The sequence below is a fragment of the Oncorhynchus nerka genome, linkage group LG21 (assembly GCF_034236695.1).
Source record: "Oncorhynchus nerka isolate Pitt River linkage group LG21, Oner_Uvic_2.0, whole genome shotgun sequence".
NCBI lineage: Eukaryota > Metazoa > Chordata > Actinopteri > Salmoniformes > Salmonidae > Oncorhynchus > Oncorhynchus nerka.
Genome location: NC_088416.1, coordinates 994648 through 1009647, shown reverse-complemented (window position 1 = coordinate 1009647; position 15000 = coordinate 994648). Strand labels below are relative to the sequence as shown.

The 15000-nt window shown below is 48.3% G+C and overlaps 1 protein-coding gene across 1 annotated transcript in view; it reads left to right on the top strand.

Annotated features, from left to right (window-relative positions):
• The window catches only part of LOC115123710 (xylosyltransferase 1-like), a 182230-nt gene that overhangs the window by 148946 nt on the left and 18284 nt on the right, over positions 1-15000 (top strand). The window contains exon 9 of the mRNA XM_065006175.1: positions 3963-4158. Coding sequence (XP_064862247.1) covers positions 3963-4158 — 196 coding nt within the window. The remainder of the gene's footprint in view (positions 1-3962; positions 4159-15000) is intronic.

Sequence of the window (15000 nt, the reverse complement as noted above, 5' to 3'; positions counted from 1 at the left end):
GCCTCGTTCAGGGGCAGAATGACAGATTTTTACCTTGTCATCTCAGGGGATTCAATCTTGCAACCTTACAGTTAACTAGTCCAACGCTCTAACCACCTGATTACATTGCACTCCACGAGGAGCCTGCCGGTTACGCGAATGCAGAAAGCCAAGGTAAGTTGCTAGCTAGCATTAAACTTATCTTATAAAAAACAATCAATCAATCAATCAATCATAATCACTAGTTAACTACACATGGTTGATGATATTACTAGTTTATCTAGCGTGTCCTGCGTTGCATATAATCGATGCGGTGCATATGAAAAAGGACTGTCGTTGCTCCAACGTGTACCTAACCATAAACATCAACGCCTTTCTTAAATTCAATACACAGAAGTACATATTTTTTTATCCTGCATATTTAGCTCAAAGAAATCCAGGTTAGCAGGCAATATTAACCAGGTGAAATTGTGTCACTTCTCTTGCGTTCATTGCACGCAGAGTCAGTGTATATGCAACAGGTTGGGCCGCCTAATTTGCCAGAAGTTTACGTAATTATGACATAACATTGAAGGTTGCGCAACGTAACAGGAATATTTAGACCTATGGATGCCCCCCGTTAGATGAAATACGGAAGGTGTACTGTATATAGGTCGTGGATGGTACTGCTCCATATCCCTCGAGACCCATACCATTTCTGTGTCACTAGAAGTACGATTGGTGTGATAAAATGTGGGATCCATAGCAGCTGTATATGCTGGGACTGTTAGTTCAGTAACGAGGCCTACTGTTGACACATTTGCCAATGTAGATTTACACCGGTGTTACGATACATTTGCGATCCATAGCATCCAGCTTCCTGGATCAGGAGACGTGTCAGCTGGTTCTTTTATGTCTCTTGTCTCCATACAGTTACTTCCACGGGTGAAATGGCCGGTGTTATGACACATTTGGGATCCCTGTCATCGATGGATGCTAAAACAGGAAGCCAGATGTCTTAGTTAACTGTTACTGTATTGTAATACCACAGTTGCAACACGTTTGGGACCAGCAGCACCTGCGGTAGCTAGAATATGAAACCTGCGTTAGCTGAGTCTCAGGGCCAATGCACAGGTAACTGCCAAAATAAAGGAAACACCAACATAAAGTACTTTAGTAGTTGCCAGAACAGATCCAATGCACCTTGGCATAGATTCTATAAGTGTCTGGAAGTCTGTTGGAGGGATGCGACACCATTCTGGTGGAATTGTCCGTGTTCCAACCAATGTGAGATGTACTATACACCCATGTTTCTGCTGCTGGCAGCTTGTATTATCAGTCTGTTTTAGATCCAGTATAGTTCCACATAAGTAGGCTGGATAGCAGGCAGGCAGGTAGTTCTGCATTGTGGGTAGCTGCAGGGGTTTCTGGGTACAGGGTCAAGATGAGAGGAAGCATGTTTCCACCTAGCTGCACACACACACCCTATGCCTATCCTTTAACTACAGCTGTTTCTACTCATGTCTCTGCCTGTAAATTGGGAAGGAAGGGAAACGAGGTTCTGTGTGTGTGTGTGTGTGTGTGTGTACACGTAAAGTGTGTGAGAGCAAGAGGGCATCTGTGAGTATACGTGTCAGTCTGCAAATCTCTGATTGTGGGATCATGATCATGTGAGAAAAGCATTTTGCTGCGAGGAAACAAGCAATTTTCAGTCTTTCACACTAACATATCCACACCCAACTGTCACACACGCTCGCATGCACACACACACACACACACACACACACACACACACACACACACACACACACACACACACACACACACACACACACACACACACTGGGCAATGTTTGGGGCCATGAGAGGCTATGTTTGTAGAGCTTACAGTGTTTGTATGAGACAGCAGGGTGGGGCTGCCATGGGGGGATGGAGAGAAGGAGAGACGGAGGAGAGGAGAGGGGGATTTCTGTCTTTTCACAGCCTGCTGTGACTCCAGTGGGGAAGGGCTGAATGGAGGCTCTATGTATCTGCAGTCTCTCTCTCTCTCTCTCTCTCTCTCTCTCTCTCTCTCCCTGTCTCTACCTCTCCCTCTCCCCCTATCTCTCCCCATTCACTCTATTCTCTCTCTTTCACCTACTCTCTTTCTCGCTCTCTCAACCTCTCACTCTCTCTTCTCTCTCACTCTCTCTCTCTCTCTCTCTCTCTCTCTCTCTCTCACTCTCCCTGTCTCTACCTCTCTCTCTCCCCCTATCTCTCCCCATTCACTCTATTCTCTCTCTTTCACCTACTCTCTTTCTCGCTCTCTCAACCTCTCACTCTCCCTTCTCTCTCACTCTCTCTCTCTCTCACTTGCTATCTCTCCTTTTCTCTCTCTCGCTATCTCTCAATCTCCCTGTCTCTACCCCTCTCTCTCCCCCCATCTCTCCCCATTCACTCTATGCTCTCTCTTTCACCTACTCTCTCTCTCTCTCTCTCTCTCTCTCTCTTTCTCCCTCTGCCCCCTTTCTCTCTTTCTGCCTCTCTCTTTCTTCCTTTCTCTCTACCTCTACCTCTCTCTTTTTATCTCTATCTCTCTAGCTCCTTTTGCCTCTCTCTCTCGCTCTACCTCTCTTTCTCTCTCTCTTTCTCGCTCTCTCTCTAGCACACACACACACACACACAGACACACAACTGTCAAAGACGTCAACGTCAGGCATCCCCAAGAGTCAATATATATTTCAAATTGTGAGTACTTCAGTCCCACCCTATAGGTCTGTAATAAATAACTGAGTAACTGACTCAGTCTCAGAGAGTGAGGAAACCTTTATTATTACTGCTAGGGGCCATTGTACACACCTCTGTCAATCTCTGTCTGTGTCCCAAACGGCACCCTATTCCCTATATAGTGGGAACGAGGGAGGGAGGGAGGAGGAGAGAGGGATAGAGAGAGAAGGGTGTGGAGTGCTCTCCGTGAGCTGGTGTAAATATTTGCTGTTCTGCTTGTCAGGGTAGCTAGTGCAGTCGGGCTGGGACGGGCACACACACACAGCGCTGTCAGGCAGACTGACTCCTGGTTCTACTACTGGAATACTGATGAGAAGGCTGGTGGGCACATACACATACGAGAGAGAGAGAGAGAGAGAGAAACACAAACACACCCTGTTTATTTTCCCAGTAGTCTCTGCTCTGCTCTCAGTGCCAGCCTTCTGCCACATGTACAGAATCAGAAAGGTAGTCCGAGGACTACCTGCTCCGCACATTATTTAGTATTTGTAATTAAAAAATTTAAAAAATTGTTGTTGTTGTAGTTATTGATTTGGTCGTCCCCGGAATGGCAAAGGTTGGGAACCGCTGTATTAGACAATATGTGTGTTACGAATTGGTGTGTCATGGTTATCGTCAGAGGCATCGGGCTGTGACTAACTTAATATATTACTGCCAATATACCCAATGACTTTATTGGTCTGGTCCGGGGCAGGCTACAACTGCAGTCTGGTCTCAGTCAGTCTGTCCATTCCTAGCCTTAATAATAGTCTCCACAGCAACAGATGTTTTATAGGTCATTGAGTAAATGCCTCTTCCCTTCACACAATCATAGAAAGCACAGCACATCCCCTTAACCTTTACTTTAGCGTCTGAGACATTAGCAAGGCCCCGCTAGTGAACTTTAGCATCTACAAACATTAGCATTTGTAAGCAGTCTCCAGTAGTTGTTCAATAGATTAATCTAGATAGTCTCATCTTACACCATTGCCCTTTTAAACAGCACTGGTACCATATCAAGTTCACTAATGGGAATCTCAATGGGTCTGTCTGTTGGGTTACCACTGGTGTTGCCAGGTAAAACCCTGATAAAGTAGCCTGGTCCCAGATTTGTTTGTGTTGTTGTCAACTCCATTGCTGTCTCGGTCAAAATGAGTGATAGTTGGCATCATAGCCCAAACAGACCTGCACTCAGGCTACTGATAAAAGGTCTGTTGAGAAAGGTTGGTTAAAAAGTGTGTTTCCTCTTGGTTTGCCAGGTATTTCCCCATGGGCCACCCGGTGTCAGTGCATCTCTACTTCCAGTCGGACCAGTTCCAAGGCTACCTGGTCCAGCACCACGCCACTAACCTGGCAACCAGCAAGCTGGAGACCCTGGAGACCTGGGTGATGCCCAGGAAGACCTACAAGGTGGCTTCCCCTCCCAGCACCTTCACCAGGCTGCAGTTCGCTGAGGTAACGATCCTTCTTTTTTTGGTTGTATAACGTTTAGGTAATGTTCACATAACATTCCCAGAACAGTAACACTGTGATATCACGACTCAGGGTATGACCCAGATGCAGACACAGGAGGCAGATAGTACAGTTCTCAGATCATTTATTAGAAACGCGGGGCAGGCAAAGGGCAGGTTGAGGACAAGCAGAGGTTTGTGATCAGAATCAGGCAGGTACAGGATGGAAGGCAGGCTCGGGGTCAGGACAGGCAGAGGTTCGTAATCAGGTCAGAGTCAGGCAGGTACAGGACAGCAGGCAGAACTTGAGAAACAGGAAGACGGGAAAGCACGCTGGTAAGACAAGACGAACTGGCAACAGACAGAGAACACAGGTATAAATACACAGGGGATAATGGGGAAGATGGGCAACACCTGGAGTGGGGGCGGAGACAAGCACAAAGACAGGTGAAACAGATCTGGGCGTGACAGACATCTTTTAGAAGTAGACACACCTTATATACAGTAGCTTCACCAGGCTACAGTTCGCTGAGGTAACTGACACACCGTTTTTTGGGTTGGAGTAGTAACATTTATGCAATTTTCTTATAACAGTCCCATAATATTTACACTCTTTCAGTAGACGCTGCCCCCAAATCAAGCTTTATTTCTACAGCACATTTCAGACATGGAATGCAACACAATGTGGTTCACAGGGGGGGAAAAACAAATAAAAACAGTGAAAATAACATAGGACATAGGAGGATTTGTTTTTTAAAGTGTGTTTTAAGATCTCTTTTAAATATGTCCACTGTTTTGGCCCCTGTCAGGTTCTCTGGCAGCTTGTTCCAGAGGCTGGGGGCATAATAACTAAAGGTGGTCTCTCCATGCCTCTTGGTCCCAGGCTTTGGGATAGTTAAAAGGCCAGTGCCAGAGGACCTGAGAGACCTACTGGGTACATAACTTAAAATCATGTCTGGCATGTATTGGGGTGCACAATCGTGGATTGATTTACAAACCAAGAGAATGATTTCTCCAGGACAAGCAGAGGTTAAAACCAGTATAAGGTGTGCTCTTCGTCTGGTCTTGGTCCGTAACTGTGCTGCAGCATTCTGTATGTTTTGCAGTTGACCAATGGCTTTCTTGCGTAGACCAGACTATCAAGGCACAAGGCGAGACCCAAATGCAGACACAGGAAGCAGATGGTTGGAGTCTTACAATGTTTATTATTCCAAAGGGGAAGGCAAGAGAATGGTCGTGGACAGGAAAAAAGGTCAAAACCAGTGAAGAGTCCAGGAGGTACAGAGTGGCAGACAGGATGGTCAGGCAGACAGGATGGTCAGGCAGGCGGGTACAGAGTGGCAGACAGGCTCGTGGTCAAGGCAGACAGGATGGTCAGGCAGACAGGATGGTCAGGCAGACAGGATGGTCAGGCAGGCGGGTACAGAGTGGCAGGCGGGTACAGAGTGGCAGACAGGCTCGTGGTCAAGGCAGACAGGATGGTCAGGCAGACAGGATGGTCAGGCAGGCGGGTACAAAGTCCAGAAACAAGTCAGGGTCAAAACCGGGAGGACTAGAAAAAGGAAAACGGCAAAACCGCTGGTTGACTTGGAACCATATAAGACGAACTGGCACAGAGAGACAGGAAACACGGGGATAAATACACTGGGGAAAATAAGCGACACCTGGAGGGGGTGGAGACAATCACAAGGACAGGTGAAACAGATCAGGGTGTGACACAGACAGGAGAGCTACACAGTAGTCCAACAATAAGTACCTCGGTCATGTCTTGATTAAGCTGGAGGAAGTTGTGAGCCATCTAAGTATTTAAATCACTAATACAGTCTAATCATTTATCCGTGGAGCTAAAATTCTCTGGTGACACAGAAATGTAAAGTTGTGTATCGTCTGCGTAGCAGTGATATCAATGCTGTGCTTTCTGCCAAGGGGTAATATATATAAACTGATCAGTACCGTACCCAAAATCAAACCATGTGAAATGCCACCATGTGATATGTAATATGACAAAAAACTCTCGACAGGTTAAATAGGTCCTAAACCAATTTAGAACTGGGGGGGCCAACCAACCTCTCCAGTCTGTCCAGAAGGACATCATGGTCAACAGTGTCAAATGCAGCACTTAAATCTAAGAATACAAGGACAGGGAGATGTTTGGCATCTGTGTTGGCTCTAAGATCATTTACCACTTTAACTCAGGCTGTCTCTGTGCTTTTTCAAAAATACAGTTGGTATTTAAAAAAATAATTTAGCTGTTTCAAAACCAATTTCTCCAGAACTTTGCTTAAGAATGGAATGTTGGAGATTGGCTGAAAATTGCTAAATGCTGAAGAATCTAGATGACTTTTCTTCAGAAGGGGTTTCATAATAGCTTTTTTTATCGCAGTGGGGAGAGTGCCTGTGAACAGGGAGTGATTAACAATAGCTTACACTTCTTCAGGTATGCAGTTAAGAACTGTTTTGAAAAAGGTGGTGGGGATAGCATCGAGAAGGCAGGTAGAAGACTTAAGTTGTTAAGTTGTGATATTACTGTCTGTGTCAACCAGGGAAAATAAATCCATAGTGCCTTTGCCTGGTTGGCTAGGTCACATATCATCAAACTTCTCACCTGGCCTTGCTTGACTGATACCCAGCCTACTGTTTTCTATCTTATCTCTGAAAAAATAAATAAAAATCGCCCACTCATCCCATTTAGAAGTGGAGGAAAGTTCACATCGTCAATTGAAAACATTTGCTGAGGTAACATATCATGTTGTGGGTTGCGCAACGTTGAGGTAACGTTCACATTACCTTTAGCAGATCTTTCCGCACATCCATTTCTATCACCGGCTCCTGTATTGATTGTGTTCAACCATTCATTATCCAGTCAATGGACAACATAATGGTCAGTCCGTCTGACCATTAACTGAGGTACATTGTTTCGGGGTTGTAGGCTACAACTTTTACCTAATGTTCACGTAACATTCGCAGTCATTCAGCAGCCCCTGTCATTTAGACTAGTTATCCAGCCACTTAGTCAAACAATGACCTCTATGTGTTAGCAGTATATACAAGCCCTGAAGTGCCTGGCACAGAGAAGCATGTTGTATAAAATAGGATTGGCCAGATCAGATATATAGTTCATGGTGACCTTAGCTATATTCATCGTTATGGCAACCTTGCAGAGAGTACACACACACACACATTGGCGGCAGGCATTAAACACAGAATCGGTAGCCTTGTAAAATGTAAATTGATTGAATTCATCAGATTTTATGTGGATTAGAGCCTCACCGGCTGCTTATTTGTTGTTTACTAATTAAACGTAGACTACTTATCTTCATGCCCGAACGGCTTCCTGATAGCGTAGTTATGTTAGTATAAATAATGACCCTATTTCTACTTCTGGGGACGTTCTCTAACATCAGCTATGTCTTAGTGAGCCCGCGAGCACTTTTCTGTTTATCATGGGGGGGGTTGAGAGTGAGTGGATGAGAGCGATCGTTTTTTCTGGTTTTCACACTGTCAAGCAGAACCCTCTGAAATGTCAGTCGATGTCCTCGTATCATTTCCCTCTGAGCACTCTGAGGTGATAAGTCGGGGTGAATCTGACCTTTTACTCTTGACCTTCGACCTATTGACCTTTGTAACAGTTCCGAAGCGACACTAGACTGTGAGGCAGTCATGGGCACAGGGAAGCCTCTGAGGCGTTCTAGTCTAAAGAGTTGTGAGTGACAGCAGAACGACGCTGGCACGGCTTTATCTGAGTACTCGGCATCGCAAAGGACTTTCTGTCGGTTGCTTAGCTACAATGACTGTCAGTCAGTCAGGCAGCCAGAGGACAGATAGACGGTCATGACAGAGCTAAGCAGTTATAGTTGAGTGTTGTGAATGTCTGTCAGGCAGATAAACCATGTCTGCAGCACAACTTTAAAACACAGCCTTTTCCTTCCATCTATAAACTCTCTCTCTACCCAATTTTTACTGCCATTGCTCTCTAACATTGCTCTCTACCTCTCCACAGTGGTCTTCATAGACTTGCTTCCAACAACTATCCTAAATAAGTGAGGGATAGATGACAGACTACCACCCTACTAACAGACTACAGTTGTAGCGGTGGTAGTAGATTCCTATGTAGTCCGGTGGGTCTGTATATCATGTATGACTTTACAAGGTCTCTCCCTCCTACCGCCTAGAATGTCTCCCTCTGCCTCCTTCTAACTTCTACCATAAACTGGGGAGGCAGCACAGTCTGTCCCTCCTACCTATAACCTCTCTCTCTCTCTTTCCCTCTAACCCCATGCATCCCTTTTCATTCCAATCTCTTCCTCCACCTCCCTCTAACTCTGCATAGGCAGGACAGAGGTATCAGTAGTAGCTGCCTGTCTGTATCTTAAGCGCCTTTACTCACAGTATACGTACAGTAGTAGGCTACGTCACCCTCCCACTGTCACCCACTACTGATCTGGCAACCTAAGACCTGGCAACCTTGCCTCCCCCCACGGGCACCCGCGTCAAACACCTAATGCTGTGGTTTATGTCCTCTACTAACACTTTAGCTACAGTACAGTAGTACGTCACCCTCCCTCTGTCCTCCACTGCTGACCTGGCAACCTCACCCACTCCCCAGCATTACCTCAGCAGCACAACACTTCATCTTGTAGTTTAAGCCCTCTACTCACACATTACGTCTTACAGTGGTACGACCACTGCTGACCTGGCAACCTCACCCCCTCCCCGGCATTACCTCAGCAGCACAGCACTTCATCTTGTAGCTTAAGCCCTCTACTCACACATTACGTCTTACAGTGGTACGACCACTGCTGACCTGGCAACTCAACCATAAAACCCTCCAACCCATCCCTCTCCCCCTCCACCACACCCCAACAACCTCACTGGCGCCAGAGTCAAACACCTCCCCATAAAACATGACAGGTCAATTTCCATCAGGCAGTGGTGCGGGCAGCCATGTCCAACCAACCAGACAACATCTGGTCTTGATTTTTTACTGTGTGTGCATGTGTGTGTGTGCGAAACAGACAAAGGGCCCCAGGGTCCTGTTGGGTTCTGGGCCTTATTAGTGTCAGTCTTTGTGTATGGAGGTAATGCAGGTGTTGAATGCAGCTAGACCCAGGCCCGGAGCACTCCCCTGGGACAGCTTGAGATAGCTGGCATCCTTACCCACGTCCTCTATGTTTGTCAATTAAGATCTATGGAGAGGGAGGTAGGGGGGTGATAGGTAGAGCGAGGGAATGAAAAGGGATGCATGCTACGGGGTGAGGGAATGAGAAAGGGATGCATGCTACAGGGTGAGGGAATGAAAAGGGGATGCATGCTACAGGGTGAGGGAATGAAAAGGGGATGCATGCTACAGGGTGAGGGAATGAAAAGGGGATGCATGCTACAGGGTGAGGGAATGAGAAAGGGATGCATGCTACAGGGTGAGGGAATGAAAAAGGGGATGCATGCTACAGGGTGAGGGAATGAAAAGGGGATGTATGCTACAGGGTGAGGGAATGAAAAGGGGATGCATGCTACAGGGTGAGGGAATGAAAAGGGGGATGCATGCTACAGGGTGAGGGAATGAAAAAGGGGATGCATGCTACAGGGTGAGGGAATGAAAAATGGGATGCATGCTACAGGGTGAGGGAATGAAAAAGGGATGCATGCTACAGGGTGAGGGAATGAAAAGGGGATGCATGCTACAGGGTGAGGGAATGAGAAAGGGATGCATGCTACAGGGTGAGGGAATGAAAAAGGGATGCATGCTACAGGGTGAGGGAATGAAAAGGGGATGCATGCTACAGGGTGAGGGAATGAAAAGGGGATGCATGCTACAGGGTGAGGGAATGAAAAGGGGATGCATGCTACATGGTGAGGGAATGAAAAAGGGATGCATGCTACAGGGTGAGGGAATGAAAAAGGGGATGCATGCTACAGGGTGAGGGAATGAAAAATGGGATGCATGCTACAGGGTGAGGGAATGAAAAGGGGATGTATGCTACAGGGTGAGGGAATGGAAAGGGGATGCATGCTACAGGGTGAGGGAATGGAAAGGGGATGCATGCTACAGGGTGAGGGAATGAAAAGGGGATGCATGCTACAGGGTGAGGGAATGAAAAGGGGATGCATGCTACAGGGTGAGGGAATGAGAAAGGGATGCATGCTACAGGGTGAGGGACTGAAAAAGGGATGCATGAAACAGGGTGAGGGAATGAAAAGGGGATGCATGCTACAGGGTGAGGGAATGAGAAAGGGATGCATGCTACAGGGTGAGGGACTGAAAAAGGGATGCATGAAACAGGGTGAGGGAATGAAAAGGGGATGCATGCTACAGGGTGAGGGAATGAAAAGGGGATGCATGCTACAGGGTGAGGGAATGAAAAGGGGATGCATGCTACAGGGTGAGGGAATGAAAAAGTGATGCATGCTACAGGGTGAGGGAATGAAAAGGGGGATGCATACTACAGGGTGAGGGAATGGAAAGGGGATGCATGCTACAGGGTGAGGGAATGAAAAGGGGATGCATGCTACAGGGTGAGGGAATGAAAAGGGATGCATGCTACAGAGTGAGGGAATGAAAAAGGGATGCATGCTACAGGGTGAGGGAATGAAAAGGGGATGCATGCTACAGGGTGAGGGAATGAAAAGGGGATGCATGCTACAGGGTGAGGGAATGAAAGGGGGATGTATGCTACAGGGTGAGGGAATGAGAAAGGGATGCATGCTACAGGGTGAGGGAATGAAAAAGGGATGCATGCTACAGGGTGAGGGAATGAAAAGGGATGCATGCTACGGGGTGAGGGAATGAGAAAGGGATGCATGCTACAGGGTGAGGGAATGAAAAGGGGATGCATGCTACAGGGTGAGGGAATGAAAAGGGGATGCATGCTACAGGGTGAGGAATGAAAAAGGGGATGCATGCTACAGGGTGAGGGAATGAGAAAGGGATGCATGCTACAGGGTGAGGAATGAAAAGGGATGCATGCTACAGGGTGAGGAATGAAAAGGGGATGTATGCTACAGGGTGAGGGAATGAAAAGGGGATGCATGCTACAGGGTGAGGAATGAAAAGGGGGATGCATGCTACAGGGTGAGGGAATGAAAAAGGGGATGCATGCTACAGGGTGAGGGAATGAAAAATGGGATGCATGCTACAGGGTGAGGAATGAAAAAGGGATGCATGCTACAGGGTGAGGGAATGAAAAGGGGATGCATGCTACAGGGTGAGGGAATGAGAAAGGGATGCATGCTACAGGGTGAGGGAATGAAAAAGGGATGCATGCTACAGGGTGAGGAATGAAAAGGGATGCATGCTACAGGGTGAGGGAATGAAAGGGGATGCATGCTACAGGGTGAGGGAATGAAAAGGGGATGCATGCTACATGGTGAGGAATGAAAAAGGGATGCATGCTACAGGGTGAGGGAATGAAAAAGGGGATGCATGCTACAGGGTGAGGGAATGAAAAATGGGATGCATGCTACAGGGTGAGGGAATGAAAAGGGGATGTATGCTACAGGGTGAGGGAATGAAAGGGGATGCATGCTACAGGGTGAGGGAATGAAAGGGGATGCATGCTACAGGGTGAGGGAATGGAAAGGGGATGCATGCTACAGGGTGAGGAATGGAAAGGGGATGCATGCTACAGGGTGAGGGAATGAAAAGGGGATGCATGCTACAGGGTGAGGGAATGAAAAGGGGATGCATGCTACAGGGTGAGGAATGAGAAAGGGATGCATGCTACAGGGTGAGGGACTGAAAAAGGGATGCATGAAACAGGGTGAGGAATGAAAAGGGGATGCATGCTACAGGGTGAGGGAATGAGAAAGGGATGCATGCTACAGGGTGAGGGACTGAAAAAGGGATGCATGAAACAGGGTGAGGGAATGAAAAGGGGATGCATGCTACAGGGTGAGGGAATGAAAGGGGATGCATGCTACAGGGTGAGGGAATGAAAAGGGGATGCATGCTACAGGGTGAGGAATGAAAAAGTGATGCATGCTACAGGGTGAGGGAATGAAAAGGGGGATGCATACTACAGGGTGAGGGAATGGAAAGGGGATGCATGCTACAGGGTGAGGGAATGAAAAGGATGCATGCTACAGGGTGAGGGAATGAAAAGGGATGCATGCTACAGAGTGAGGGAATGAAAAAGGGATGCATGCTACAGGGTGAGGGAATGAAAAGGGGATGCATGCTACAGGGTGAGGGAATGAAAAGGGGATGCATGCTACAGGGTGAGGGAATGAAAGGGGATGTATGCTACAGGGTGAGGGAATGAAAAGGGGGATGTATGCTACAGGGTGAGGGAATGAAAAGGGGATGCATGCTACAGGGTGAGGGAATGAAAAGGGGATGCATGCTACAGGGTGAGGAATGAGAAAGGGATGCATGCTACAGGGTGAGGGAATGAAAAAGGGATGCATGAAACAGGGTGAGGGAATGAAAAGGGGATGCATGCTACAGGGTGAGGGAATGAGAAAGGGGATGCATGCTACAGAGTGAGGACTGAAAAAGGGATGCATGCTACAGGGTGAGGGAATGAAAGGGATGCATGCTACAGGGTGAGGGAATGAAAGGGGGATGTATGCTACAGGGTGAGGGGAATGAAAGGGGGATGTATGCTACAGGGTGAGGAATGAAAAGGGGATGCATGCTACAGGGTGAGGGAATGGAAAGGGGATGCATGCTACAGGGTGAGGAATGGAAAGGGGATGCATGCTACAGGGGTGAGGGAATGAAAAGGGGATGCATGCTACAGGGTGAGGGAATGAAAAAGGGGATGCATGCTACAGGGTGGGGAATGAAAAGGGGATGCATGCTACAGGGTGAGGGAATGAAAAGGGGATGCATGCTACAGGGTGAGGGAATGAAAAGGGGATGCATGCTACAGGGTGAGGGAATGAAAAGGGATGCATGCTACAGGGTGAGGGAATGAGAAAGGGATGCATGCTACAGGGTGAGGGAATGAAAAGGGGATGCATGCACAGGGTGAGGAATGAAAAGGGATGCATGCTACAGGGTGAGGGAATGAAAAGGGGATGCATGCTACAGGGTGAGGGAATGAAAAGGGGATGCATGCTACAGGGTGAGGGAATGAAAAGGGGATGCATGCTACAGGGTGAGGGAATGAAAAGGGGATGCATGCTACAGGGTGAGGGAATGAAAAGGGGATGCATGCTACAGGGTGAGGGAATGAAAAGGGGATGCATGCTACATTTTTACATTTACATTTAAGTCATTTAGCAGACGCTCTTATCCAGAGCGACTTACAAATTGGTGCTTTCACCTTATGACATCCAGTGGAACAGCCACTTTACAATAGTGCATCTAGGTCTTTTAAGGGGGAGGGGAGAAGGATTACTTTATCCTATCCTAGGTATTCCTTAAAGAGGTGGGGTTTCAGGTGTCTCCGGAAGGTGGTGATTGACTCCGCTGTCCTGGCGTCGTGAGGGAGTTTGTTCCACCATTGGGGGGCCAGAGCAGCGGAGCAGTTTTGACTGGGCTGAGGCGGGAACTGTACTTCCTCAGTGGTAGGGGCGAGCAGGCCAGAGGTGGATGAACGCAGTGCCCTTGTTTGGGTGTAGGGCCTGATCAGAGCCTGGAGAGTAGTGAGTGCCGTTCCCCTCACAGCTCCGTAGGCAAGCACCATGGTCTTGTAGCGGATGCGAGCTTCAACTGGAAGCCAGTGGAGAGAGCGGAGGAGCGGGTGTGGCGTGAGAGAACTTGGGAAAGGTTGAACACACCAGACGGGCTGCGGCGTTCTGGATGAGTTGTAGGGGTTTAATGGCACAGGCAGGGAGCCCAGCCAGCAGCGAGTTGCAGTAATCCAGACGGGGAGATGACAAGTGCCTGGATTAGGACCTGCGCCCGCTTCCTGTGTGAGCAGAGGTCGTACTCTGCGGATGTTGTAGAGCATGAACCTACAGGAGACGGACCACGCCTTGATGTTATTGAGAACGACAGGGTGTTGTCAGGGGATCACGCCAAGGTTCTTAGCGCTCTGGGACGAGGACACAATGGAGTTGTCCCAGCCGTGATGGCGAGATCATGGAGCAGGCAGTCCCTTCCCCGGGAGGAAGAGCAGCTCCGTCTTGCGAGGTTCAGCTTGGTGATGATCCGTCATCCACTGTGTCTGCCAGACATGCAGAATGCGATTCGCCACCTGGTCGTCAGAAGGGAAAGGAGAAGATTAATTGTGTCGTCTGCATAGCAATGATAGGAGAGACCATGTGAGGTTATGACAGAGCCAAGTGACTTGGTGTATAGCGAAATAGGAAGGGCCTAGAACAGAGCCCTGGGGGACACCAGTGGTGAGCACGTGGTGAGGAGACGGATTCTGCCACGCCACCTGGCTCGGGCGACCTGTCAGGTAGGACGCAATCAGCGTGGGCCGCGCCGGGGATGCCAGCTCGGGGAGGGTGGAGAGGAGGATCTGATGGTTCACAGTATCGAAGGCAGCCGATAGGTCCTAGAAGGATGAGAGCAGAGGAGAGAGTTAGCTTTAGCAGTGCGGAGCGCCTCCGTGATACAGAAGAGCAGTCTCAGTTGAATGACTAGTCTTGAAACCTGACTGATTTGGATCAAGAAGGTCATTCGAGAGAGATAAGCCGGAGAGCTGGCCAAGGACGGCACGTTCAAGAGTTTTGGAGAGAAAAGAAAGAAGGGATACTGGTCTGTAGTTGTTGACATCGGAGGGATCGAGTGTAGGTTTTTCAGAAGGGGTGCAACTCTCGCTCTCTTGAAGACGGGAGGGACGTAGCCAGCGGTCAGGGATGAGTTGATGAGCGAGGTGAGGTAAGGGAGAAGGTCACCGGAGATGGTCTGGAGAAGAGAGGAGGGGATAGGGTCAAGCGGGCAGGTTGTTGG